The sequence below is a fragment of the Aulostomus chinensis genome, chromosome 6 (genome assembly GCF_037954235.1).
Source record: "Aulostomus chinensis isolate RoL2024-O1b breed Wild chromosome 6, RoL_Achi_v1.0, whole genome shotgun sequence".
Taxonomy (NCBI): domain Eukaryota; kingdom Metazoa; phylum Chordata; class Actinopteri; order Syngnathiformes; family Aulostomidae; genus Aulostomus; species Aulostomus chinensis.
The window spans coordinates 13,722,462-13,750,107 of NC_141325.1; the positions used below are offsets into that span (position 1 = coordinate 13,722,462).

Below are 27,646 nucleotides of genomic sequence, written 5' to 3' on the forward strand. Positions count from 1 at the left end.
AATTTCATAGTGAATTATTTGGTGAGACTTTTCCTACTTGGAATTCCAAGATCCCAATTTGGATTTTTATGAATACGAAAGATTAATTAGTTGAATAAAACAAAATCAATTGAGTTTGATAGATAGATAGACAGACTGTGTGTGTGTGTGTGTGTGTGTGGGGGGGGGGGTCATCAAATTGAATTAAAAATAAGGACTTTCCATTCAGAGATTACTGATCATTTATTTCACAAAAACAAATCATTTCATCACAGTACATTTTACAGGTCCTTCATTATACCAAGTTTGCAGCAGTAACACAATTCATAAACCTGCAACAAATCACTTCACGTGTGATAATGACTTTGCTTATAACTGTAAATCAAGTAAAATGACATATTAATATTTTGAGCTGATAAATGTAAACAAGCAATAAATATAACATAACCATTATCTGCAAAACATTCAGTGGCTGCAGTCAGCTTTGGGTCTGTGAGGTATCCTTTCACTTACAAGCCTTCATGTTACAGTACACATGTAAAACACAACGTTCATTCACACTTGTGTGTTTCTGTGACATCAGAGATCATACTGTATGTAACTAAAATGGGAGGGGGGGGGGACTGGATATGACATTTGGTATGGTCTGAAACTGTTGGTCACATGTTCGACAACACCTCCAGCGTCTCCTGGTTCAGCGACACCAACAGCTTCAGGTTGTTTTTGCATTCCTGAGCCAGATTGTTGTCGCAGCTCCCCTGACTCACTGACAGAGAGCAGCCCTCCAACAGGCCAGGCTTCTCCGTTGCAAAAGCACGATCTGTCAGTGAATGGTTGCTCTCACAAAAAGTGTCCCTCTGATCATCCCCTGATGGAACGGTTGCTTCCATGAGCCCCTGTTCAGTTTTCAGTAACTCACACGAGAGTCTCAGTGCACAGCTGGCAGTCAGTGATGGCAGGTACTTGTTGAAAGCGTAGTCTGCTAGACTCAGTTCACACACCTTTCGTGCAAAATTGCTGCATTGCCTGGGCTTTCTTTTGTCTGAACTCCCAGATTCAAGCTGGGCCGCTTCAATGCACTTGGTGTAATAGTCCAGGAAGAAGGCCAGGGTGGGAGCACCCAAGCAGAAGTTGAGTCGGAGTAGGATGAGACACTCCAGGTTGCACAGCTGCTCCTTGGTGAAGGCATCACAACACAGTGACAGGAGATGGCTAATCCTGGGTGAGCACACCTCCACCTGACACACAGATAGCAAGTGAGGTAGACTGAACTAAGTACTCTGTTTACTCCTCAAGCATAAACTCACCTTTTTACTGGCAAGGAGAAGTGCAGTGACACCTAGCAGCTGAAAGCAGTCAGCAGCCACCGGTGTGGATGCCAGGAACCTGTCCATGATGTTCACCGCCAGGCAGCAGCACTCAAAGGACAGACGGAAATGTTTGTGCACGGGGATGAGCCAGCTGACAAGCTTGCAACGGTCCTCTGCAGTCACCTAACACAGTTAAGTCTCATTATCAACAGGTTAAAAGTCATAAATGTTGAAAAGTGGACAAAGGGACTACTGAAAACATATCAGTGAGAGTCAAACACAAATGACTGTCCAGCTTTGTGTGTTTTCATCAAAGGGTTCACTGTTATTTTAATTATCCACTTGTTCTTACTTAGTTCCATTTTACTGATGAGGAAAATAAGTTAATGGGAAAAGATTAAACACTGGATTAATTTATAACAATTCAAGGAATTGATTACATTAAATATGACTCATTGTAAATTGTCAGGTTTTTTTATTATTATTATTATCCAACAGGACCCAACTGAAGTGTAGTGAAGCCTACTTGTGGTTGGCGTGCCAAGCTTTTGCAGGGGTGGAACTTCGCCTCTTTATCTCTCTGGATCTTGAAACCGATGTCCCCGTATTGCAGATACCAGTTGGACAGCTGCCCCGCGGTACCTTCTAGGTCGTCTATACGAAGAGGCGACGCAGATATACGGGGTGAAATGTGAGAAGAACCAAAGTCCTCCTCAAAACCGGAGTCGCTCAATCTTGACATGAGTTTCTGCTTCCTGTGCCGATCTGTCTGCCGCCCCTGGACCGGTGTAGTGAGCGCTTGCGTCCAGCGAGACACGTTAGTCATTCGCCTCCGCTTATTAACTGTCTGAGATCCACCCGTCAGGAGCAACACCATCTCCGCCGGAGCTCCTGGCGCACCGGCTCCTACTATAGAATTGAAAGCAGGGTTTGAGCGGCGATCTCCTGGATAGAAGCTGGATGGCGAGAGGAGTTCCTCCTGGTGACGTCAGTTTTCCCGGGATCTACCCCGCTCGTGCCGCTCACCTTTCTCCGGTCGCCAGGGTTACCGAGGCTGAGAGGGGAAGCTAAACAATCACGTGTACCAATTTAGGTTTATTTGCGAACCATATATTCCACTCCCATTCAAGGTTATATCTAAAAACGTGTAAACTATATATCGCCACATGTATACATGTAAAATGTTTCACTAAACACATAAAGTATGTTGGGCCTACACATGCACGTCCAAACATTAATGTGAATTCACTAACTTGTAAAAATTATACTTGTTTTTTCGTAGTTGTGTCAGTCTATATATGGAATACTTTCTCTCATACGCTAAGTTAAGCGTCCTATATCAGAAAATCGCAAGATTCAAATAACTATTTTTTGTTAGTTTTTTTACAGCAAAAGAAGCCAAATAAAAACTTAAACACTGAGATTTAGTACGCTGTGATTATGTCAAAGGTTTTCTTTTACAACCTTTGTATGGATTGGTGAAGTTAATGATCAACATAAATGGTCGTGTGATACCGGTGGGCGGAACTTTAAAGCTGAGGACTTCAAAACAGACGTCACCTTTTCGAAAGGCACAAGGGAGCAAGCGTTCATGCAAAGTCAGTCCTGAACAAGGCTTCAGATATGTCCTCTGTCCTCCTTCGAAAGGTATTTTGATGGCTGAAAATATTCTATATTTTAAGTATTAGAGGCGTTTTACTGTTGACTGCTTTATTGCAAGCTGCAGGTTGAATAGCGTAACCACAAGTAACACTGCAACATAATAACTAGCGTTAGCTGTTAGCTACTGTTAGCTGTGTATGGTAGCTAGGTGGCCTAGCATAGAAGCTAAGTAAATAATGACTTTATATATGCCTATTAATACTAATCCGTGGAGGGTTTTTTTTGTTTCATGCACGATTAATTTTTAACGTTACATTGTTAACTTCGAGAAGAGGTTGCTGCGAAAATCAAACACCAATTTAACTGTTCGTTTGTATGCTAGCTTGTGCTAATGCCAGGTCATAACAAGCACTTAAACTTGGCTAATGTTTCAGTTTGCAGGTAACTTGAGTTGTTGGCTTGCCTTACGTTTGTATGTAAACAGTTACCATAAATAAACCAACCGTGACGTTATTAGGATAATGTGTAGTGACATGAACCGTCCCTAGTAACGGTAAATACAAGTTAATTGCTGTTTCTAACGGTCTCCCTCTACAATTCAACACTAAACGGAGTTTTTACATGCTACATAATTATAAGGCTAACATGTTATAATGAGAGGTTCTTTATATAGATGAGCAACTTTTACCTTTTTGCTGCAAATGAGTAGCACCTGCCAAAGGCTACAGTGTAACTGAATTGATTACATTTCAACTGTTTAACCCAAGATTCCTCCTTGTAGTTTTAGCACAGTTGTACCATGGAAAACTCGGGCAGACCTTACCGGAGAAGGCAAGGTGGACGGGAGAGGGGAGCAGCGGCAGACAGGGGGGAAAGCTGGAGGAACCAGGACCAGGGCAGAGGACCGCAGGGCAGAGGACAGCAGGGCAAGAAAAACCAGGGAGGGTCATATCGGGGTAGCCCTGGTAAAGGAGGACAGGGACCTTCAGGTTATTCCCCTGGAACATTTAGAGGTGGTCACAGCCCCATGCAGAGGGATGGGTGGTATTCACCTCCTGAAAACAGTGGTGGTAATCGAGAAGATGACTGGAGAGACCGCACACAGTCGCTGAAATGGAGAAAGGACACACGGGGAGAGGGTCCAAATGAGGACAGGGAACAGTGGAGGAAGGAGTCCAGTGATGGTGGTGCTCATAAACCAGGTTAGAAAGTAATACTCTGCATTCTGAATCAGTAGCTAATGCACAGCTCACTACATACTCAAACTTAATTCAACAGAGTGATTTTTGCACTAACCAGAGGCCAAAACCACCACTTCTGTAATCTGTACTGTATACTTTATGCTGAGATGAAAAGGGGACTGCTTCTTCTGGACCAATCCTAACCATCCCTGTGTCCTACTTTTGCCATGGCACCCAAGGTTGGGTCGGGGGCCACCCAAGAGCTCAGTTGTAGAGGGTCCTATTTGTCTTTTAAAGCCCCCCCCCCCCATGTTGTTTTACCTTAGACAGTTTTTGAGGATGAGGATTGTACAGATGCTCAGATCATTTAAGATGTAATCACTTGTAACATTTTTATCGTAGCTTCAGTCAGCCATACACAGGCACGATGTTGGCCCTCACTGCTTGCTATGGCAGCCACATAGGAGTTGGCTTTGCAACTTATTGCAGAGTTGGTACAACACAAAATAAACTGGAAATTCTTTTGTTTTCTTGGAACATATTTCAGAAGTTAAAAATGACCAATCAAATTAGGTTTCATTGACATGCTGCAGAAGGGTATAGTCTCATTTGCAAGCCCGAAATGGAATGCTTGTTATGACAACCTATTCTGTGAGAATACTAAATTTTGCCCATTGCGAGCTGTGTCACATCTATTATGTGAAGGATTTCATTTGAGAGATTTTCATGAATTTATGACTTGCCTCCAAAGGGAGAGGATGGAGAAACCAGAACAAAGGCAAAGCTTTTGCAGAAGAGAATAGGGTCCCTTTGAATGACGAGTCCACACTCTCAGCCAAAGAGCTGCGCAGTTTACGGCAGATCGAGAAGCGGCTTAATAAAGAAGAGATCTACTGCTTGAAGAAGGTACAGATAGCCAGAGCGATTGCCTACATGTAGAGCTTTGCACATTTATTAGCTTTGATAGCTTATCACATTTGCAACTTATCTCTGATGTCTCCTTTTTTTAATTGGTTCAGAGGTCCCACAACAGCAACTCCAGTGCACTCTACACCTGTGCTCTTTGTGGCGTTCACCTGGAATCTGTGGCCGATGCTCTCAGACATATCAGAGACAAGCGTCATAAGAGGAGGGCCAGGGTGAGAAATGGTCTCATGACGAAAACAGTTTTAACTAATTACTAGTATTACTCATGTTACAGGTCCGTCAGGGTCTGGAATGATCACTTTTGTTTGTTTACAGGAGAAGCAAGAGCAGGTGATGCTGACTGAAATCCTGCCTCCTGGCCCAGAGCAGATTAGTGCAGTGAATGCTGCACTTCAGGTGGTTGTCCAGGAACATGGACTGAATGACAAAGATGTTGAGTGCAGACAGAATGTTGTGTCCCTCATGCAAGACCTCCTTCTGTCCACTCTACCTGGTGAGCCACCAAGGACATAATAGGCCAGATCTAAGGATGCATGATACAGGGTTTTTTTTTTGTCTTCATCTGATATACTAATATTTTACTACTGATTTGGCTGCTGTATGTTGTTTATCAGTGTTGATTATCTTTATGAAATTAAGTTTATTTAATGCATTATTTCCTTGTTGTAGCAGAAGCAAAATTGGGCAGTGATAAATATTGGCTCAATGCACCGATTCCATCCAAAAAAAGACCAATATCTGCAGATAACATGACAGATGATGCATCTGAATTTGAATTCCTGAACAGTTTTTTTTTTTTTGGTCGTGAACAGATTGTTATGCTTCATCCCAACGAAGTGTTTTGTGATTTTTTTTGATAATATTCTGTATCTGTTGTACCTGTAGAGATCAGGCTCCGGCTTTATGGATCGTCTTGCACTAAGTTTGGCTTTAAGGATTCCGATGTCAACATTGACATTCAGTTTCCACCTCATGTGAGTAACTCAGTGATAGTGTGAATACTAAGCCGCCTTGGACAAGTCCTGATAGTAAGCAACAATGAATATGCAGCATTTGTTGAATTTGTAGCACTCACCATATTAATATTATCTTTGTATATTGTATTTATGGTTTATAAAGGCTTTGAAATGGAATGTATTCACAGATGCATCAGCCAGATGTCTTATTGTTGGTCAAGGAGAGCCTCTCTGTGAGCCGTGAGTCAAGTCTCTTTCCTTTTAACGCATTAACTGACACTATAGAACTTTCGGTGGAAGTCATATGCAAGGCTTACTTGAAATGTATCACGTCTTGTGCCTTCAGCTCTCTTTGTTGATCTGGAAGCTGATTTTCATGCTCGGGTGCCTGTGGTCATCTGCAAAGAAAATAAGAGGTGGGTATCCCATCGGTTGCTCATCCACTTGATTTCTGGCATATTGAAATTCAAGGATTTCTAACTTTGACATGGTTTTCTTCAAGATGTAGATGTTTCACATCAAGGTGTGAAAACCACCAGAAATTCCTGCACTATGATTTCAAATGTGCAAACAGCTAATAAAGAGTTAGCGAGATGTTATGGTGTTTAACCACTTCTGACAGATAAGGTTGTGTTTTTTCCACAGTGGGCTGATCTGCAAAGTGAGCGCTGGGAATGAGAACGCATTCCAGACCACCACTTATCTGACTTCTCTTGCAAGCCGGGAGCATCTCCTGCATCCTCTGGTTGTCGGGCTCCGACACTGGGCCAAGGTTAGTCTAGAATTAGGATCTTAACCATTAACTGAAATGTAAATCCACCTTTAAGAATGATCTGATAAACAACTCTAAAGGAGCTACGCGTTTCTAACATTTAACCTTTTGTGGCTGGCTTAGATCTGTCAGATTGACTGTGCAGAAGAAGGGGGGCTGCCACCGTACGTCTTCGCCCTCATGGTCATCTACTTTTTACAACAGCGTAAAGTGCCACTCTTGCCTACCTATTTGAATCAAGAGGTGTGAGTTTCTTTCATCTCAAGACTGATCAGTTTCTTATGTGTACTGCTCCTTATCTCATGGAAATTCAGCTAATCATTTTATTATCTCTCTAGATTAGGGTCTTTTCACTCAGTAGGCTGTCAGATTTCAATCTCACGCATGCTGTGGATGGATATGTACACTGGGCTTACACCTCCTCATCCAAAGAATCAGCGGACGGCGCCTGCATGAAGGGAAAGGTAACAATGACCTCACAGAAGAAACTCCATGTTTTTGGTAGTGGCAATAATGATGGGAATTTTTTGCCGGCTTAGTTGGAGCATTGACATGTTTATATTTAGAGGATGTCTGATGTGTTTACCTGTAGGTTCCTCTTGTGTTTGAGAGCCCTCACCCACCCGTCGAAGTGGGTCTTCTTTGGGTTGAAATGCTCCGCTTCTATTCACTTGAATTCAACCTGGCGGACAATGTCATCTGTGTGCGGGCCACTGCTGTCCTCTCCCGAGAGACTAAAGACTGGCCAAAGAAACGTATCGCTGTGGAGGGTCAGCAACTTTCCTATTCGTAGAAGAGCTTTGAAATTCAGTAGGAGTAACCTGTAAGTCTAACAAATCTGCGTTCTTGTCTTTAGACCCATTCGCTGTGAAAAGGAATGTGGCTCGCACCGTCAACAGCCAGCAAATGTATGAATACATCCTCCATTGCCTGAAAACCACGTACAAGTACTTTGCGCTGCCACTTTGCCCATCAGGAGCTAATCACAAGACAGTTGTGCAGCATGAGCCTAATCAAGGTGCAAAGGCTAAGGATGCGTGTGAGATGGAGGCCAGCCTCTTGGATTTCAGTTGCCTCGATACTCAGTCACAACATGCAAGTCAACCTCAATCTGAAGACAATGGTCCTGAGGACTCTGATTGTATTATTGAAGAAGAGGAAGAAGTAGAAGAAGACAGTGAATCAGATGGGGACAGAGAGAAGGAAAAAGTAGACTTAGGCAAAAGTAGTTTGTCTGAAGATGAGGAAGACGAGTATGTAGACACGTCTACCAGACATCACCTCGATAGCTTCACCACAGAAGATGAGGACATTTTCCCAGTGGATGAGATCTCTGGTGAGGAGCTTTTGTCTGATGAGGAGGGTCCAGATTTGGACACACCTGGTTCAAATGATGAAGATGAGGAGGAGTTGCCACCTGCCAGTGTTTCACCCACACTTTTAGACAGTGCGCTGAAAGATGAGGTCCTAGAAAGTAAAAACCAAAAACAGACTAAACGGTCGTATGAATTCACCAGGCAAGCATTCACCCGAGGAAAGGTAAAAGTCACCTGAAGCCTGTTCTCATCGTATTTACACCATTTATGCAAACCTCTTTGGAGAGGAACATTTTTCCAGAAGACTTTATATCAAAATTGTTGTAACTTGTGGCAAGTTAGCTTGTGCATTGTTAATCTTTTTCTTTTTTTCTTTTTCTTTTTTTAATCTCTGTCAGTCACACATGGTTGTGTGCAGCTTGTGCAAGCGAGACGGGCACTTAAAGAAGGATTGTCCAGAAGACTTCAAGAAGGTGGAGCTGGAACCTTTGCCCTCCATGACCCCAGAGTTTTCCAGTATTTTGAATAGCGTCTGTGAGCAGTGCTACAGTGAGTATGATTGGCAACGTCATGCAAAAGATTATTTTTGTAATGCAAAATACCTCTGATTCAAAATTGGTCGCACTCTTCTCTTACCTTCCATCACGGCTGACCCTTATCTTCAAAAGCTAATAGAAGATGATCAATTCAAAATGGATATTAAATATATACATGATTCCAGACCATATTCTAGATAGTCAACATGTTGTTTTGTTTTTTAAATTTGGAGTGAAAGGAGATGGAGTTGTAGGTCTTCTGCTATATATTTTGGAACACTGTTGAATTACATCATCCTAATGTTTGTGACATTATTACTCTTTGTTCAATCTGTTTGCCGTGTTTCCCTCTAGCTGACTTTGCCCCCGATAATCTGGAAGTGGGTGTAAGAGAACACATCCTTCAAGATCTGGAGACCTTTGTCAGACGACAGTTTCCTGGTGAAGTAAACTACCATCATTCAGTTTTTCAAACCTTGTTTGATTAAGTAATGCATTTTGTAGATCAGAAAGCACCATTAGTGTAGAATTAACATTTAATTTTTTTGATGGACAGGTGCTCATCTGCAGCTGTTTGGATCCTCCAAAAATGGATTTGGCTTCAGACAAAGTGACCTAGACATCTGTATGGTGCTGGAAGGGCGGGACACAATAGATGTAAGTTTTCTTGTTGTAACAATGTTAGATTTATACATAGTGCTGGGCCGTATACTGGTTCATACCGAGTACCGTTGTGTATAATTTCGTTAAGATACAAATTTTTAGCATGCTGGCATACCGGAGAATTTAATTCCACAACGTTCAGAACAGTGCGCAACAGTGTTTCAGGCAGACCCTTCTAAACGTTGCGTTTCTCAACACGCATGGTACGACTGCGTGGCTCGGTGAGGGTAAACGGAAAACAGCGCCCTGTTATTGCGTTACAGTGAAGCTGGATTGGACAAATATTGTAAGTTCCACACTTAAAGCTGCAGAACTATTAGAACACAATGACACACAAGAGCTTGTGCCTAAAAGAGGAGCAGTGTCTGTTGTTTGAAGGGTTTTTTTGGTTTCAAGAAGTCCCACGTGGACCACACAACCATTTTATGCAAGTGTTGTCGAGCGAAAGTTGTCACCAGAGGCGGCAACACATGCTATTTGCTCCATCGCCTTGGCTGCAAGCATGTCTTGGAATATCAAGAATGTATGAAATTTACTACATCAGCAGCAGGCATCACGGGGAAAGCAAAAGAAAAGTCGAGCCGAATGTCACTTAAAGAGCGTTTGCTAGAGGGACTCCCTACGACTGAAAAAGCAAATGGTGGATTGAGATTATTGCTATCAGTGTCCACCTAGCCAAAGACATGGTACCGCTTAATACACTCGGAAAAATAAGGCTTGTTTTATAAAAGATGTTCCTGAAGTTTGCATGGTAAAAGTTCTTTATTTTGACCACAACTGTCTTTGCATTCTGATTCCTCTCTTCATTAGATTCATGCGTGGCTCTTCTTTGTAAACGGCATAATTTTCTGGGGCCGTGCAAACCTTTATTACTACGAGAGTGGAATTATTATTCTCCAGTAGTATTCATCATAAAATAGTCCATCCTAAGTCAATCTATAGCAGTAATTCATCTCTCAAGTAGAAAATGTTGTGAACACCTGATAATGCATGAAAAAATACTGTGAAACCGTTAAAATTTTAAAATATGCCATGATATAATTTTTTGTTCATACAGTCACCTGAGGAAGATTTGATCTGTTCATTTAGCCAAGAATGCACCTTGCTTCGAACAAGCTTTGTCAGTTGTTTGCAGTAGCCCCAATTACTCAGTGGTGGTTTCTTTAGTTCAGAGTCACAACATGTGTTTTTTCCACAGGACGTTGACTGCATCAGTATAATCGAATGTCTTGCGCGACTTCTGAAGAAACACCCTGGTAAGAAATGTCAGATAAATCAAGTCTGTCCTATTATTTCTCAAAACAAGAACGAATTACAAGAAAAATTGGATGAAATTGAACCCGTGCGTGTGTGTCCTTCTACCTGTCTCCACATCTGTGCCCTGCCAAAAGATCTGAAGAACATCCTACCCATCACGACAGCAAAAGTTCCCATTGTGAAGTTCTTCCACGTCCGCACCGGCCTAGAGGGAGACATCAGTCTATACAACACACTGGTAGGGGCTTTCAGTCTGAGGCTTTCCCACTAGACCACAATTCAAAATATAACAGTGTTCAACTGATTTTTTTTAAAAAATTCTGCCGTAGAGAGTTAACCCAAACCTCTTTCTCCTCAGGCTTTGCACAACACACACCTGCTAGCTTCTTACGCTGCCATTGACAGAAGAGTGAAGATCCTGTGTTATGTTATGAAGGTTTTTGCAAAGGTGAGCTTGTTTTGACCTTCCACAGCCAAAGCTTCACTCTGTGAAATGTAAATTCTGTATTGTACATGTAATTAGAATACTTTTTTTTTTAACAGATGTGTGACATTGGAGATGCGTCTCGTGGCAGCCTCTCGTCTTACGCCTACACTCTCATGGTTCTGTTCTTCCTGCAGCAGAGAAATCCACCAATTATCCCTGTGCTGCAAGAGGTGCATCTATGTAGATTTAAAATGTGTACTTTGGCTTTTGTTTGTTTTGAATTTATAAATGTTGATTTGATCAACCTTAAGGTTTCACTATTATCAGCTACCTTAAGTGAAAATTCTTCCATCGTTTTTAATCCCTGAAGACATCCCCACCTGGTCTTGATCTGAAATGTGGATTTATTTATTTTTAAATTTTCCAATCATTTACTTTATTGATCATTAAGCCTCATCGTTCACGTTTGTCTGTATGTTCCCAACATTTCTATTCATGAATTACCAACCTTACAAACACAGATGTGATCAGTAACACCGCTGTTTAATCTCTGCTTTCTTGATTGCTCGTGTTTTTGCAGATTTATGATGATAAGAAGAAGCCTGAGATCTTAGTGGATGGGTGGAATGTGTACTTCTTTGACGATTTAAAAACACTTGTGAGGACTTTGTATTTTTACACATTTGTGTGTACAACCCTCACCATCTTGACACATAATCATTGTGTCTCTCAACCCGCAGCCCAACCGCTGGCCAGAATACGGGAAGAACACGGAAACGGTGGGGGAGCTGTGGCTCGGCCTGCTTCGCTTCTACACCGAGGATTTTGACTTTAGAGAGCATGTTGTCTGTATTCGCCAGCAAGCCCGCCTCACCACCTTCAACAAACAGTGGACGTCCAAATACATCGTCATTGAAGGTCAGCTTATACACAAGAACACAGGTGGATGTGCATTCGCCTGATAGAGCAGGAGTTGAAGCAAAGAACTGCTGTAGGAAATTGCCTATATACTAAGCTAACAGCTGCACAGGAGGCAAAGCTAAGTTTGTGTATTCTGCTCCTTTAGTTTTTTGTTTTATTTTGCCAATAGTGACGGATTTTTGATAGTCTATAAATCAAAGTCTTTTCCCATCAACCAAAGAGCTCTGGTGACTGCCATCTGTGAATTCCATCTTATTTCCTCCTCATCAGATGTCAGTCAAAGTGAAAATCGGTCAATGTGATACATGGCTGATTACACTGGTGGATGCCCTGAGGCCCAGACCTCAGGGATACAAACATAAAGTAATTTTAAAACCACATCACAACAAATGCTAGTTGTAAGGTTCTGACCCTGACTTGTTATTGTCAAAACTGTCGTCAGTTTTCATAACGATTGTTTCTTTTCTATTCATGTGACAGATCCATTTGACCTCAATCATAATCTAGGAGCAGGCCTGTCCAGGAAAAGTATGATTATTCCCTGTTTTCTGTCTGTTCCGTCTCACTTGTATATTCATGTAGTCTAACTACTGCTATTTTCATCAATGCAGTGACAAATTTCATCATGAAGGCTTTCATCAATGGCAGAAAAGTGTTTGGCACACCTCTTAGAGCCTTTCCACCTGAGTACCCCAGTCAGATGGTTGGTATTGTCTGTCCCAGCACCCCATTTGGTCATGCTGATATCATCTAAGCACTGAGACTGTGATTCGTCTGCACCTTTCTCAGGAGTATTTCTTCGATCCCGAAGCTCTTACTGAGGGAGAAGTGGCTCCTAATGACCGTTGCTGCCGTATCTGTGGCAAGATCGGCCACTTTATGAAAGACTGCCCCATGCGCAAGAAGTGAGTGTCAAAAATGCACGATTGGTCTGTCAGTTTCTACGTCTGAAGTGGAGAACAGGATACTCTATGTTCCCCTGTCATTTACAATGTCAGTATTCAGACATTATCTACTGATCTGCGTTTGTATAAACTTCAGGATCATGCATCAGTTTTGATTCGTCCCCTTTGATGTATAAATGGGGGGAAAGAAAACATGTACTGCTTCCTCACATTGCCTCTGAACATGTGAGCTTTTCATTTTAATTGTTCTCAAAGGTTTGATTTTTTTTATTTATTTTTTTTCCCTGCAGTGTCATGCATAGAGGGGAAAAAATATATCCCAGCTCCTTGGTCCACAACTCCTGTTGTCAGTTTAGCAGCTTCAATTGATTTATTATGGCCGCAATTTGCTATAATAGCTGTGGCCGTGCCCGGTGTTTTGTAGCTGTCAGCAGGTTGACATTCCTTGCAGAGGTGAAACAGACCTGAAACATTTAACCGGAAAACAGCAGATCACATCCTTTCGGCCTGGAGGGTTCAATCTGTCTACCCTGGATGTCAAATGTACATATTCTTATTGTATTATGGCCAACTGTGACTTAGATCCAAGCACAGACGAGAGTCGGAGAGAAGGCAAGAGAGAGACAGAATGGACCCGGGAGAGGACGCAGTCGAGCACAAACACAAGAATGAGCACTGGAGGAAAAGAGATGCACTGGACATGCGCTGCTGTTACCTGTGTGGCTCTACCGCTCACATCAAGAAGGACTGTCACCTCTACAGAAGTCCTGCAGGTTTGCCATGTTTGGCTTCTTTTATCAAACCTTATAAAAAGCACCAAGCTGGATTTAGAGAATTTATGTATTTATTTTGGTCAGGAAATATGAAGATGGAAAACTTTTCTTCACCGTCTTCGGGCCACCTGAGGAATTGGAGGGAGAGGGAGAAACAAGTATGATTTATTTAAGTTCTTGGTGAATTAAGAATTTTTCTGTACTGAGATAGTTCACACAGTTTTACCTGTGCACCTGACTCATGTTTTTTTTTTTTTTTTTTTTTCCAGGGTTTACCATTACAAGAAGAGAAGAAAAAGAGAAAGCAGCAAGCTGTGATATTAAGTCCACAACCAGGTATAAATGCTCACACACAAGCTTTGAATTGATAGTGAAGATTTCCTATAGAAACTGCTGGTTATGTGTGCATACAAGCATTTAGGACACCTCACCGTATTCAGCTTTTGTTTGTATTTCGGGTCACTTGTTTTGCCGTAGGATTAGTGAGGAGAGAGACTGAGAGCAAGAAAGATTTGCTGCAGGTTCAATGCTGTCCACTCTTTCAGGACAGAGCAAATGTTTTCTGATATTTTGGCCCAGGTGTTGTTTTGTTTTTGCTCCTGTAAATTCTTGCTTTCTACCTGTAGTTAGAAATAATCATGTCAAGCAAATAAAGCTAAAACAACTCTTGTCTTTAGGATCAGGGGTTTTACTTCAAGGTTTTTGTTGTTGTTGTATCAAGATTGACCCATGCATTGTTCATTTTGTGCGTTAGTTTCTGGTCATTTCAACTGAATTTAAATGTGTTGCAGGAAGTTTAGCCTGCAGAAATGTGAGTCACTCTGGTCACAGGAACAGCCCAGTGGAATGAGCAGTGGCTACACAAACCACGAGGTTCTACTGCTCTCCAGGCAGACAGCCACCCAGGTCCAGAAAGCCTTGAATCTGAACCAGACTGTAGGGCTGATGGGAGCCCGATAAAAGCCAAAGCCGGGACGCCTTGACTTGAAGCCATATAGGGCCTTTTATGTGTGTATTTTATTTCCCCCTCCACAACATTCTCGTCTTTGTGGGAGGTGATTTTTTAAGCTTTTGTTTTAACATGACAAGCCATTGTGTGCACACCCTGTGTCTTGTCTTCATACACTGCCAGTCGAGTTTTGTTTTTGTTTTGTTTTTTTTAAACTCATTGCATTTCAAGCAACATCAATGTAAAAGCGGTGTAAAGTCTAAATTCAAACTTATGAAATTGAATCTGCTATATTATGAATAGCAAATGGCTTTAAGTATCTAATACGGATAACTTTCTATACATCTGTTTGCTTTTCAACAGTTTATACTAAATTGTCCTTGCAGTCAGGTTACGAGTTAACACGGCTGCTGTTTAAAAAAAAAAAAAGAAAAAAAAAAAGAAAAGACATGTTTTGGTGTTGTATGTTGTCAACCAAATAAGCAATCGTCCTCTCTATTTGAAATTCAACCCAAAAAAAACCCTGATATTTATTATTCCCTTTTCTTTAATCACAAGAAGCTTTTGCTATTGAGATTATTTAAAAAAAAAAAAAAGATGGTCATAGACATTGGAGTGGCAGTGTACCATTTTTTTTTCATAATTTAAGGAGAAAAAAAAAAAGATTCTTTGTACTTGATTTGTTTTCTGCACTGACATCCGTGAGTCTGTTTAAGTGACCAGTGTAGATATTTCAGGTCATAGTTGTTTTTGATTCTGAGACTGCTGATCCACCCTTCGTTTTACTGAAGTAGGGTCTAACTGCACTCCTGTTCCCTGGGGTGTTTATAACCTTAGTGCAAGAACATTAGTTTTAAGAAGTTGGAGAAGGAAAAAAAAAAGCTTACATGACACAGTCTGTGGCAAAGTTTTAAAAAAGCAACCGATTAAATTCCCTGACAGCAAATACTGCATTATTTTATGCCTAAACTAGAGGTAATCTCAGTCAGTTCCATGGAAACAAGAGTATTTATTTACAAGAGGCTACACTTGGTTGTATCATTGCCACAGTTCGGTAGCTGCACTGTGAGGGTCAACGCCCTTAAATTTTGTTGCTGCTAGTTGATGTCTGACAAACCTGCTTAATCATTCAACTTCAGATATGGACTTTCTGGCTTTATTGTTGTCTTAATATGGTTGAATTTTTTTGGGTCTTTTTTTTAACATTGTGCTGTTGATGAAATTGTAATTGTATTTTTATTTTTGAAGTAGCCATGTTTAATGTTTGCCTTACTACATTTCTGTTGTGTTGGACCCAATTGAGAGGTTCTGTTCGCTAATAAACTCCAATCCTGCCGCAATCCATTCAATCTCAAAGAAGTAATTATACCAAAATAAAATCCAAGAGACAAAGTTTACCTTGAAACTTTTCTTTTTGATTTTTTTCCAAAATAATGCATGAAATGATCAGTGCATTGAGTTGTACTTAGTTTTAATTGTGGTTTTAGATTTTTAAGCTACTATTTTAGCTGATAGTTGAGGTTAAGTCAAAGATTTATATTATAAAATGTATTGAGGTGCACAATCAATGCACCGGTGTGTACCTAGTATTAAGTCTGAGATTCTGCCTGGATACCTTTGATGTCATCTATGTTTCAGAGGTGAAACCTATCAAAGTCAGTGCGTTTCCTCCTGTGGAACAGTGAACATATGAACTTTAAATGATATCGGGGAGCGTAAGTGAAGGATGTCAAATGGACGCGTTCTGGTTTCCGCGGAAACACAAGTGTCCCACTTCCTAACTCCTTCCCCGGTCTGCATTCGGCTACTCGCCTGCATTCGACGCGAGATTTATCCTAAACAAGTTTATTATGAACATGTTACCCAACTTTTATCTGTAAGCCTATTGGGTGTCTTATCTGCCTATCATCATGTTCGCTACTCTTACTGGACGACTTCTTTATTTGGGGCGGTTAACTACGTTTCTTCCTCTCACGCGCAAGCGCAAGCGAATGTGTTATTAAAGATAGCAAGATGTCCGCCTCCATGGTCCGGGCGACTGTCCGAGCGGTCAGCAAAAGAAAGATTCTTCCAACCAGAGCTGCACTGACATTGGTATCTCATCAATTCGTATACGAACACGTGTGAAAAATAATCCGTTCATTTGTGTGAACACAGGAAGTTGTGTTAATAGGAGCTGTCGCTATGCAGTATTACGTGATGTAATGTTAGCTAAGCTAGCTAATTTTTGTTACGTGGACATTAAACTGAAATAACGACTGGATTTATACTCTTTCCTGTAAACCGACTTCAGTTTAAATTTGCTCCTTTACACCAAGGGGCTCAAATGCGTCTCTAAAGGTTGAATTGATATGCGTCGTCATCTAGTCACATAACTTCCTCCTAGCATTGCTCCTTGCTAGACTAAGCTGCTAAGCCGCTGTTTGATAACATACCATGACGGTGCAGTTGCCTAATGGCTAATCTAACAGTATTCAGCACTTAATCACGATCCTGTGCCTTTCAAGTACGTTGCTTTAGAGAGCTTTGGGTACCTACCACAGCTGTATACTTACTTCATAGTTTGTTTTGCATAATCAATGTTAGATTATGATGCCATGCGACAAGTTCCTCCTTCTTGAAGGCTTTGCCTGCTAATGTTTTTGAGTAACTCAAGTACCATCCGAGTACTACACGATTTTTTTAGGCCAATACTGATATCAGGGGAAGAACACTCCACTCACAGTTAATTGTCCGTCCAATGTGGTTATCAATCACTGGTACCAGAGATGCGATGAAAGCAGGATCATGGTCACAACCAACTTTCTGTATTATCTAAGATGGGCTTCAGTGCACTGAGCACTAATGCAGCTTCACATGTTGTTATACGTACAATATGATTGGTACTGGATCTTTGAGACTGTGTGCTGGCATCACTAACATTCATTCTAAAAGTGATGTTTATTTGTTTTTTTTGGGGTGGCAATGATCTCTTCAATATGGTTATCAGCCTGATAATAAGAATAAGAATACTTTATTAATCCCACACAGGAGAAATTTAAATATTTTCAGCAGCATTTACTATTCTGTACATTTACTACCAATACTAATAATAAAGGTATGAAGTGGAGGAATGATACTTGACAGTTATAAAATGAACTCCAGTTTTATATAAGTGCACTAACATAATAAAATTTACTTGGAAATTATTTTTTTTAAATTACAGTAAGTTTCTTTTTTCAGAATTATATTCTGTTAAATAAATAAACAGATGAGTACTGGTTCACATCGGACAAAAACAATACTGAATTATCATCGATCGATATTAACAGCCACATCGTTATATCGGTGGGACTCTAATCCACTCCTGAAATTAACTGATATTGTATTACCTATTAAGGACAAAAAGAGAACAATACATGGTTTTATACAAATGTGTATTGAAAAGGGGCAGCTTTCAGCATTTAACCCTCATATATTAAATGTTTATTAACAGTTATTGGGAAGTGGGCTGTAGTTCTTGATGTATATATTTAATATATGAACCTGATAAATGAGTGGAGAGGTATAATGTATTTAGATGTCTCCTGGGAAAAGTGTTCATATCATGAATTGGAGCTTTCGCAGATATTTGATCTCATCCCGATTAAACGCCGACTGTATGGGAACTTTTGGGAGGCTTTTCTAACCAATCAAACCAGAGAATGACTGGATTAATCAGCAGTTAGCGCAGAAGTGTTAAGTGTAGTAATGAGCTGAAGGAGTGTTGGCACTTAGCTGTCATCGTTCTTGTTATGGGTGCTATGGAAATGCAGTATGAAGCTGACGAGCGCCAGTAACAGTGTTGTTGCAAGATACTGTGGGGGGTGGGGTGGGGGGGGTGTTCTGGCTTGATAAAAACATGACTAGTGTTTTGCACACGCTGAGATAGCACTAAAAGATGTGTTATTAGATACTTCTTGGTTATTTTCTAAGCGCAAAATAACATAGAAAATGTCAAATGGAAGTATATTGTAGTATTCACTACTACGGTGTTATGATAGGCCTGTTGAGGATATATTACCCAGGAACAAGCTAACTTGTCTATATTTAGCCTGTGACTGTTGGTATGACAAGTCTGAAATGGTTGGGATGTAAACACACACAGTCGTAGAGGAATCCTTATGACTCCTGTGTCTTGGGTTACGTTTACTACAGTAAGGGACGGGTGCAGGATATTTTAGGCAAGTTCGGTTGAAGTATCAGCCTCTGAACTGCAGGAAAAAGCCCTTAATGCTTTAGTTTAACTGCCTTAAACCAATCGGGCAGCGTAGTCCATTTCTCAGTGTTTTTTTTTTTTCTTAATTATTATGTCACAACAATGTCAGTGGTACAGTTGTTCCAAACAGTACATGTTGGTTATGTTTCATATCCTTGTGATTTCTTCTGTTTTCTCTTCAGACTCCAGCAGCTGTGAACAAGATCAGGCTGTTGTTGAAGGACAAGCCAGAATATGTGAGTACTGGATTTAGTCAAAAGTCCCTGAAACAACCAAGTCAGAGCTTCTGTAGCTGTGTCAGCTGTAATGGCAGCAGGGTGCAGTGTTGCTCCAGGCCCGAATCGTACACGTCATAATAAATAGACACACTGTCACCTTTTGGTTTGAATTCTGAATGTCAAATGTAAGAGGAATTTAATGATTCTTTTACAAAGATCTAATACAACATCACGTCCACTTCGTGTTTAATAAAACTTTTACATAATGAGTGCTCAAATGAAATTTTACGTATGAATGAAATGGAATCATATTCCTAACTGAACCCAGAACCAGCTGACAGGATTTAACAATGTGTTTAAGAAAAATTGCCTTAATTAATTAGCCGGAAGCTGGAAAAGCAAAAATGATCCTCGCATTTTCAGCTTTCCCATGGACTCCTTCAACAAGTTGTGTGTGATGTCTGTAGGTCAAAAGTAATCAAATCCTACGTCTTAAACTGTGATATTTGATTTAACTGAATGTCTCATTCAAAACTGCTCACTGATCCTATTAAAAAAACAAAACACAGTTCTGTGGTCCTGAGCGTAACCCCGGACTCACCTGAGAACAAAACTTGTGACCATCGCATATAGGTTGTCAAATATATAAAGTTCAGAATGTGTCATTTTTTTCTCATATGTGTAACCCTGCATAAACTTGGAAAAATATTGTTTGTATCGATTTCCTTTTTTTTTTTAAATTTTTTAACAAGGGACATTTTTGAGCTCCAGTCATAGAACTGATTTGGAATCAGACTTTTAATAATGACTTCTCTCTTGGGGTGTTTTCCCCATAATCCACGTTGACACCTCAGATTCCCGCAATACCGACATAAAGTTAGAAGTTTGTGTGTCAATGCTCTTCTTGCTCCTTCCAGATTGGTTTGAGGGTCGGAGTGAGAACCCGGGGCTGCAACGGACTGACCTACACACTGGACTATACCAAAGAGAGAGACAAATCTGATGAGGAGGTGCTGCAAGATGGTATGCTCTTAATGATTAGTTCACAATGATAGACCAGAGAGTGAAATTAACATATTATATACATATAACATGATGTGTAATATCACTGGGTAGTCGCAAATAGTTGGGACCTCACAATGTGCTTTCATTACAACAACACGGGTCACAATTCAATGAGATATCGTTACGATTCAGTATCAATTCTGTACTTAAAAAAAGATCAATATTCACAGATGTAGTTGTCTGAAATACCCAGAGAAGCAATCAGAGTATCTGATGTTTTTGATATGCATGTATATGTGTAATATTAAGTGTATCACCAGCCCAAGTCGGATTTCAGTTGTCTTTCTGAAGCAAATAACAGTATGTTGCGTTAAAAGTGTAAAATAATTTTTCAAAACAATGTGGTTACAAGTGATCAATGACAGAACTTCTGGTGTGGTGACGCCTGTGCCCCTCACCCTCTCGCAGGTGTGAGGGTCTTCATAGAGAAGAAAGCTCAGCTGACTCTTCTGGGAACTGAGATGGACTTTTTGGAATCAAAGCTGTCCAGTGAATTTGTCTTCAACAATCCCAACATCAAGGGCACATGTGGCTGTGGAGAGAGCTTCAATGTCTGAGCCTGATGGAACCTCTGTGCCGCCCCCGCCCCCCCGCTCCGAACCTAACCCCTGTCCCATCCATAAAGACTGAGAGTGTGGACGAGGGTGTTGAACATGAAGAATTCCCTGAGATGCGGACGCAACTGCATCTTGACTACTACTCTTCCTGCACACCGCTCACACACGCACACACACTTGTGAAGCTTAAGTTTTAATGATTTTAATGCAGTCCGTGCTGAACATGGCCATCGCGGCAGAATTGATTTTAGGCTCTTACATTTTTGATATCGGCAGTTGCTTCTTCCTGTTCTCAGCATTTAAACCCTCTCAGGACCTTAGTAGCTGTGTTTTTAACATAGTGACTGGTTACCATTTAACCAATACGCACATCATTTTCAGAGATTCAGTTCTTTCTCATCATAACTCATACACAGGAGGAAATGGTACAGAATGGGCCAAGAACATGTTCGATGTAGCTGAGAGCTGGGGGTCTGTACTATGGAGCAAAATTAGCCTGTCAAGTAGTGATGCGCAGGTTGGCCCACAGCCAGCGGGGCTAGCGGGGTGGGCTAAGGGGCGCGTGGGAACTGTGAGCTAGGAGGAGTGAGATATTGACCGTCTACAGCACAGGTGTCAAACTGATCCAGTAAAGGGCCGGTGTGGCTGCAGGTTTTCATTCCAACCGACCAAAAGCAACACCTGATTCAACTTAAATCAATCGAGCTGTGTCCACACAGCTCATTTGTTGGATCAGGTGTTGCTTTTGCTTGGTTGGATTGAAAACCTGCAGCCACACCGGCCCTTTACTGGATCAGTTTGACACCCCTGGTCTACAGCTTTTGTTCTGGCTACAAAAACGTACATCTATAGTGAATCTCCAGTCTACAGACATGCTTCTGGAGACAACGTGGTTCTGACAATCAGGATACTTAAATTAATACAACACAAACGTGTGTATATGAAGGATATGTTGGGTTTGGGTTGTCATTGCTACTTATTTTTTCAGATGGGGTGGTTCTAATAATGGGTGGGGACCATGAGCCGCGCATCACTACTGTCCAAGGTTGACAAATCCAAACTCCAAGAGTAAGTGGTACTATGATGATTATTATCAATCCATTAAATCAAACCAGTGTTCGCATTCAAATAAAAGGGGCGGAGTCAGTGTAAGAAGATCAGTCACCAACATGGACAGATCATGTGCCACATCACTCAAGTACTAAACTATAGCAGGTTAGCTCTGCGGCGTAAGTCATACTAAACGTGAACCGCCTCCGTAGTAGCATAAACCACAGGTGGACCCTGAAGTTACCCTCTAATCCTGCATCCTGGTGCAGGTCGTTGAAGAAGGGGAAGATACGTCCAAAAACAGCCATTTGAGAAGAAACACTGTAAAAAAGTGTACCGCCACAGTCCCGCAGCAACCGTATATGGAGCAAACGTGTCTTGAAACTGCTTTATCAGTTTGTATATTCTTTTGTTCAGTAAAATGTGTATTTATCTCTGTGTATATAGAAAGAATGTAAAGCCCCCTTGAACCACACAAACGCACAAAAAAATACCACGCACAAAACATGTAACCCTCACCTGAAAGGTTTATGATGGTTTGTTCGATCAAATTGTTTGTATAGACCGTTCTAGTTTGATTCTGTGCAATATGTCTGTGTACATAAAATGAATAAAGAGATGGAAAAAGCACGTCACGTGTTAGGCTGCTTTTTAACTTCAAGATAAAAGTTCATTTCAACAGAGATGTAAATGTAAATAACATCACCTGAGATTACAGCTAACACACAGGGTGAGGTGATGGCCTCGATGGAGACCCTCTCAGGGGCCCGGAGACGAGAGGAAGTGTGGGTGTAAACACAAGCACTCTACAAGTGTTTCATTAAAGACACGTCCGAAAAAAGCAACTGCATGTCAATTTTTGTTTTTTTTTGTAATCTGAAATCTGAATGTACGAAATGCCAGTTAAAGCCTCAAAAATTTTTCCATCCATCTTCCGCTTATCCTGTTAAGGGTCGTGGGGGGCTGGAGCCTATCCCAGCAGCCTTTGGGTGAGAGGCGGGGTTCACCCTGGACAGGTCGCCAGTCCATCACAGGGCCAACACATAGAGACAGACAACCATTCACACTCACAGTCACACCTACAGTCAGTTTAGAGTATCAATCAGCCTCATCCCCTCTTGATGTCTTTGGACTGTGGGAGGAAGCTGGAGTACCAGAGAGAACCCACACAGGAACAGGGAGAACATGCAGACTCCACACAGAAAGATCCTGTGCCCGAGCCGGGGCTCAAACCTGGAACCTCCTTGCTGTGAGGCGACAGTGCGAACCACTGCACCGTGCAGCCCGTAAATTTTTCCATCTATGGAAAAATTGTCTCTGAATATTAAAATGAGATTGGATATTTTTTCTCAACATGAATTATTATGAAACACCATTTGAAATAATCTCATGCCAAAAATAAAAAAAACAACCTTATAGAGTTAATGATTGTATTATACCCATGAGAATATTTTAACCACAAAAACATCACTTTCCATGTGCCTGTGTCACTCTTGCTGATTATCAAGCTTTGACACAGACTGGCAGCCATGACGGGTCTAATGATGGCTTTCAAACTGCGTGGTGCGCCACAGAGAGATCAACCTGTCCTATCATGACCACCCAGCAGTTATAGTTCCGCTGTTCGAGGAATCAATCTACCGGTGTTGCCTGTTTTGTTACTGAATTACTTATTCAAACTCAGCATGTGAAAGGTATTCTTAAATTTCTCTTAAATTCAAAGTAACCAATGAGACAGAACATTGAGGAATCAAGATAAAGTGACATCAAGTCTCGCACACAGGCAGTTTGAGGTGAAAGCAACCTTAGAAATGTTGGATGTTTACACAATTAAAACATCTAATCCAATCAAGCTGCAGGACTCCAAGTCCTAGATAATTACATGTGAAAATGGTTTAAAAAGCCTCCCCCCCCCACCGCGCGCGCACACACACACACGCACGCACACACACACACACACACACACACACACACACACACACACACTCCCTCTCACTCTTGCACTCACATAAATGCACATAAAAGCATTCATGCCTCACCCAAACACCCTGACCTCTCCCCAGCTGTGAGGGTCCAGCAGGGCTTTCATCCCAGATCTGCTCAGAGTAGAGCAGCACACAACAGCAGCACTAACCTTTGCGGAGTGAAAACTCACATGCTACAGGTAAGACCACCTTATTGTATGATTATCTATTATGTTTAGATGGTTTATGTCCTTTTCTTTATGGTCATAAATCCAAGTTAGGTAATTTTTTTTTTTAGCATTTAACTTTGCAGTTATTGAATTTGTATTATTGTTCCTAAGAAACTATTGAATGTTTGTGTTACATTTGATTCATGGCAGATCACGTGCAGTCGTTGTCAAATATTTTCCGCATGCATGATAGAAATATTTCTGAATTTGATTAATAAAGATGATTGCGGCATCAGCAGCCAGTCGCAGACCCGACTGTGAGTCTATGTGCAATGAGTCTGCGGCTCTGGAGGGCCAGGGGCCCCCGGTGTTGGTTGATGCCTGGCTGGTCCCTACGTTCTTTGGCCTCATTATGGTGGTCGGCCTGGTCGGAAACTCGCTGGTCATTCACGTTGTCACCAAACACCAGCAGATGAAGACTGTCACCAATTTCTACATAGGTAACACTTATAAAGAACTTTGCAGTGAATGAAGAGCTGATTTAAAGGTAAAATACTGAACTAAAATAGAAAATGATTGGATAAATCCTCCACTTTCTGTAATATTTTTGTAGTTCATTTGTAAAATATGTATTAAGTGAAAACTCGCTTTTCTCCTCTTCCACACATTTCTGGAACACGTGTCCCCTCATGTCCTCATATTCCTTTAAGGGCAATGATTGTCTATAATTATTAACATTAAAATTAAACCTTAGAAGGATCTAGGGTGGCATGGTGATGCATAGCACTGTTGCCTGGTTCAAGCCGCTCCAGCTTCCTCCCACAGTCCAAAGACATCAAGAGGGGACGAGGCTGATTGATACTCTAAATTGACTGTAGGTGTGACTGTGAGTGTGAATGGTTGTCTGTCTCTATGTGTTGGTCCTGTGATGGACTGGCGACCTGTCCAGGGTGAACCCTGCCTTTTGCCCGAGGGCTTCTGGGATAGACTCCAGCTCCCCTGTGACCCTTAGCAGGATAAGCAGTTGAAAATAGATGGATGGATGGATGGAAATGATCTATCTATAACAGCAAGAAATTGCTTGTATGTTTGTCTGGCTGTGACTCCATCATCTAAACTATCACACATCCGTTCGATGTCAAAATTGGTGTGGGCCTCGAGGAAGTCTGAGGTGGTTCTGAGATGACAAAGCCCTGACAAAGTTCTGGATATGCAGGAATGATTGCAAATCATTTTGAAAATAGACTAGTTGAGTTTAACTTATTGAATCAATAATCTATTTTCTTGTCTTTTTCTTACTTTTTTGCCCCATCTCACCTCATCTCACCTGCCCTGATCTGATCTGATCTGATGTGCTCTTCTAGTGAACCTGGCTACCACTGATATCCTGTTCCTGGTGTGCTGCGTACCCTTCACTGCTACTCTCTACCCGCTGCCCAGCTGGATTTTTGGAGAGTTTATGTGCCGGCTGGTGAACTACCTCCAGCAGGTGAGACACAAGCTCAATCACAATATACTTGTTGAAGAAGACTAGTCATGATCACAACTGTTGCGTCCCTTGTAAAGTTACTAAATCTTCTAAATCTATATTGTTTTTATGCAAAAATCCAAGTGACTGGTTTTAGTTATTTATGCTACAGTGGCTGCATATTGTGTAATAAATTACTCTGTCTGGAAATAATAGGAAAAAATATTCCAAGCATCCTGTAATAACCTGCTGTATTAATGTGTATGTATGAAGTACAGTAACATTTCATCTAAATAGCACTGTTAAGTTTCGTATATTCTAAAAACCAGGAGTGCATGAATATACTTGTGAGGTCCAACGTACATTGTGTGTCCAAATAAACTGGGCCTCACAATTTTACAGATCATTTGTGAGGTTCTCACGTTTGATGACATAAAGCAAGTCCCCATGATGTAACCACTTGATTTTAGAATTGAACAACTCATGTTGTTAATGACACTACTCAATTGGATGTTATGATATATTCTGTAATGTGTGTGTGTGTGTGTGTGTGTGTGCGCGCGCACGTGTGTGTGTCTCTGTTTCAGGTGACTGCTCAGGCGACATGTATAACTCTGTCTGCCATGAGTGTGGACCGCTGCTACGTAACTGTTTACCCTCTGCAGTCACTGCGACACCGCACCCCACGCATGGCACTGGCTGTATCTGTGTCCATCTGGATTGGTATCAAACCAACACATCTCTCTCTCACACACGCACGCACACACACATGCACGCACGCACGCACACACACACACACACACACACACACTGTAACGCTTTGGAAATGAGAAAAGGGGCGGTGTCACTGTCACCCTGAATATTTCATGTTTTCTTATCAAACACAATTTCAAAACAAAAACTGGAAAAAGTGATATTAGACATCAAAACTAGAGCTGTTATCTGACAGCGATCTTAAACCAGAAAGTTGATGCTTCTTCTTTTCTCTAGGCTCTTTGCTCCTGTCCGTCCCAGTAGCCGTGTACCAGCGTGTGGAGGCAGGATACTGGTTTGGCCCTCAGACGTACTGTAACGAGGTCTTCCCCTCAGTCCACCTCCAGAGAGCCTTCATCATCTACAGCTTCCTGGCCGTCTACTTGCTGCCCCTGCTCACCATCACAGCCTGCTACGCCTTCATGCTCAAGCGTATGGGCCAGGCAAGTGTGGACCCCATCGACAGCAGCTACCAAGTAAGAGAAATAAATGGAAACACGGTGACAGATTTATTTCCGCGTGCATTTTGTTTGGATCATTGTGAAGCTCCTTTGTCTCCAGCTTCAGGCTCAAGCCAAGCGGGCGGCGGCTGTGAGGGCGAGAGTCTCCCGTATGGTGGTGGTGATGGTGGCCCTGTTCCTCATCTGTTGGGGGCCCATTCAGGTCTGCATCCTCCTGCAAGCTTTTGGACTCCGCAGTTATGTTCTCTACAAGGTGAATGAAGGACGAACAGGAAAGATTTTGGTGGTCAAAGGTCAGAGGTCAAGGTCACTGTCAGATGTGCGTAATATCTGTCCCATTCTTGTTCACATGCTGTCTCTTCAACACTGTTAGGGAATTTCTTCAATTTTGGAATCAAGTTCCACTGGAATATAAGGGTGAACTGCAAAGATTTTGGTGGTCAGAGGTCAAAGGTCACTTTAGCAGGCACACATAGTCGAAGCCTGCAGTTGCAATACAATAATTTCTTTCCTTGTTTCTAATGTGGTCAGAAACAGAAACCCCCCCCAGAAAATATAGTTTAATGTTGATTTAAATTCTAATAATGAGGGCCACGTACTGAATGCTGTTTCAAGCTGCTATACATGTGATATTCCTTCACTTTAGCTTATAAAGGAGGATAACTGTATAAATTGATGACTGGGCTCAGTTTTGCTCTTTAGGGCTGTAACATAGAAAGTATTAGGGGCAGGAAACTGCTGCTCCCTCCACTCTGATCATACATCTCATTTTATGTCCGCAGCTGAAGATATGGGGTCACTGCATGTCCTACTCCAACTCCTCCGTCAACCCACTGGTTTACGCTTTCATGGGCAACAACTTCAGAAAGGCCTTCAAACATGCCTTCCCCGCTATGTATCTGTGGCGCACGCGGAGGAGAGTCAGGGTGGGTAACATGGACGCAGAGGAAAGAGGAGAGATGGACGATCAGGCACCCAAACGAGAAACAGAGATGCACTTTCTTTCATCTGAGTCCTAAATGCCACGTTAGGGATTTGGACAGTGTAGGCCTATTGTTTATTTATAGTTCATTCTGGGGATCACACACACACACACACACACACACACACACACACACACACACACACACACAATTCTACAATTCTACAATTCTACAATTTCATTTAGCAGACGCTTTTGTCCAAAGCGACGTACAACACAAGCAAGAATTTAGACTTAATTAAGGAAA

General features: G+C 41.6%; 4 protein-coding genes across 7 annotated transcripts; 3 read left to right on the top strand and 1 right to left on the bottom strand.

The window, feature by feature from the left end:
* Window positions 1-229: 229 nt before the first annotated feature.
* ccno (cyclin O) lies at window positions 230-8,110 on the bottom strand. 3 transcript variants are annotated; one of them, XM_086206656.1, is made up of 8 exons: window positions 8,009-8,110; window positions 7,314-7,510; window positions 7,133-7,175; window positions 6,273-6,353; window positions 3,715-3,853; window positions 1,816-2,343; window positions 1,287-1,472; window positions 230-1,217 (listed from the first exon to the last, which is right to left on the bottom strand). In XM_086206656.1, exons 6-8 carry the CDS (start codon window positions 2,164-2,166, stop codon window positions 639-641), a joined length of 1,116 nt encoding a protein of 371 aa, XP_086062782.1. In that variant the 5' UTR covers window positions 2,167-2,343; window positions 3,715-3,853; window positions 6,273-6,353; window positions 7,133-7,175; window positions 7,314-7,510; window positions 8,009-8,110; the 3' UTR covers window positions 230-638. The 3 variants fall into 3 exon arrangements, with proteins under 3 accessions (XP_086062782.1, XP_086062781.1, XP_086062783.1); XM_086206655.1 differs by having other exon boundaries at window positions 1,816-2,356; XM_086206657.1 differs by lacking the exons at window positions 3,715-3,853; window positions 6,273-6,353; window positions 7,133-7,175; window positions 7,314-7,510; window positions 8,009-8,110 and adding an exon at window positions 2,850-3,213.
* Window positions 2,799-15,871, top strand: tut7 (terminal uridylyl transferase 7). Of its 2 annotated transcripts, XM_086206653.1 has the most exons (29): window positions 2,799-2,936; window positions 3,673-4,093; window positions 4,824-4,978; window positions 5,092-5,211; window positions 5,315-5,492; window positions 5,885-5,973; window positions 6,144-6,195; window positions 6,302-6,371; window positions 6,601-6,727; window positions 6,851-6,970; window positions 7,066-7,191; window positions 7,320-7,497; window positions 7,584-8,266; window positions 8,442-8,592; window positions 8,934-9,020; window positions 9,136-9,236; window positions 10,441-10,498; window positions 10,634-10,737; window positions 10,858-10,947; window positions 11,043-11,156; window positions 11,507-11,584; window positions 11,667-11,844; window positions 12,328-12,375; window positions 12,459-12,550; window positions 12,637-12,752; window positions 13,335-13,525; window positions 13,610-13,683; window positions 13,795-13,861; window positions 14,317-15,871. In XM_086206653.1, the coding sequence occupies exons 2-29, from the start codon at window positions 3,691-3,693 to the stop codon at window positions 14,373-14,375; spliced, it is 3,909 nt and encodes a 1,302-aa protein (XP_086062779.1). In that variant the 5' UTR covers window positions 2,799-2,936; window positions 3,673-3,690; the 3' UTR covers window positions 14,376-15,871. The 2 variants fall into 2 exon arrangements, with proteins under 2 accessions (XP_086062779.1, XP_086062780.1); XM_086206654.1 differs by lacking the exon at window positions 2,799-2,936 and having other exon boundaries at window positions 3,503-4,093.
* Window positions 15,872-16,435: 564 nt separating this feature from the next.
* On the top strand, window positions 16,436-22,231 carry isca1 (iron-sulfur cluster assembly 1). Its single transcript, XM_086206658.1, has 4 exons — window positions 16,436-16,568; window positions 18,894-18,947; window positions 19,847-19,952; window positions 20,403-22,231. The coding sequence occupies exons 1-4, from the start codon at window positions 16,488-16,490 to the stop codon at window positions 20,549-20,551; spliced, it is 390 nt and encodes a 129-aa protein (XP_086062784.1). The 5' UTR covers window positions 16,436-16,487; the 3' UTR covers window positions 20,552-22,231.
* A 1,784-nt stretch (window positions 22,232-24,015) lies between these two features.
* On the top strand, window positions 24,016-27,436 carry kiss1rb (KISS1 receptor b). The gene is made up of 6 exons (XM_086205382.1): window positions 24,016-24,235; window positions 25,100-25,224; window positions 25,791-25,926; window positions 26,194-26,432; window positions 26,518-26,670; window positions 27,200-27,436. The coding sequence occupies exons 1-6, from the start codon at window positions 24,016-24,018 to the stop codon at window positions 27,434-27,436; spliced, it is 1,110 nt and encodes a 369-aa protein (XP_086061508.1).
* The last annotated feature ends 210 nt before the right edge of the window (window positions 27,437-27,646 follow it).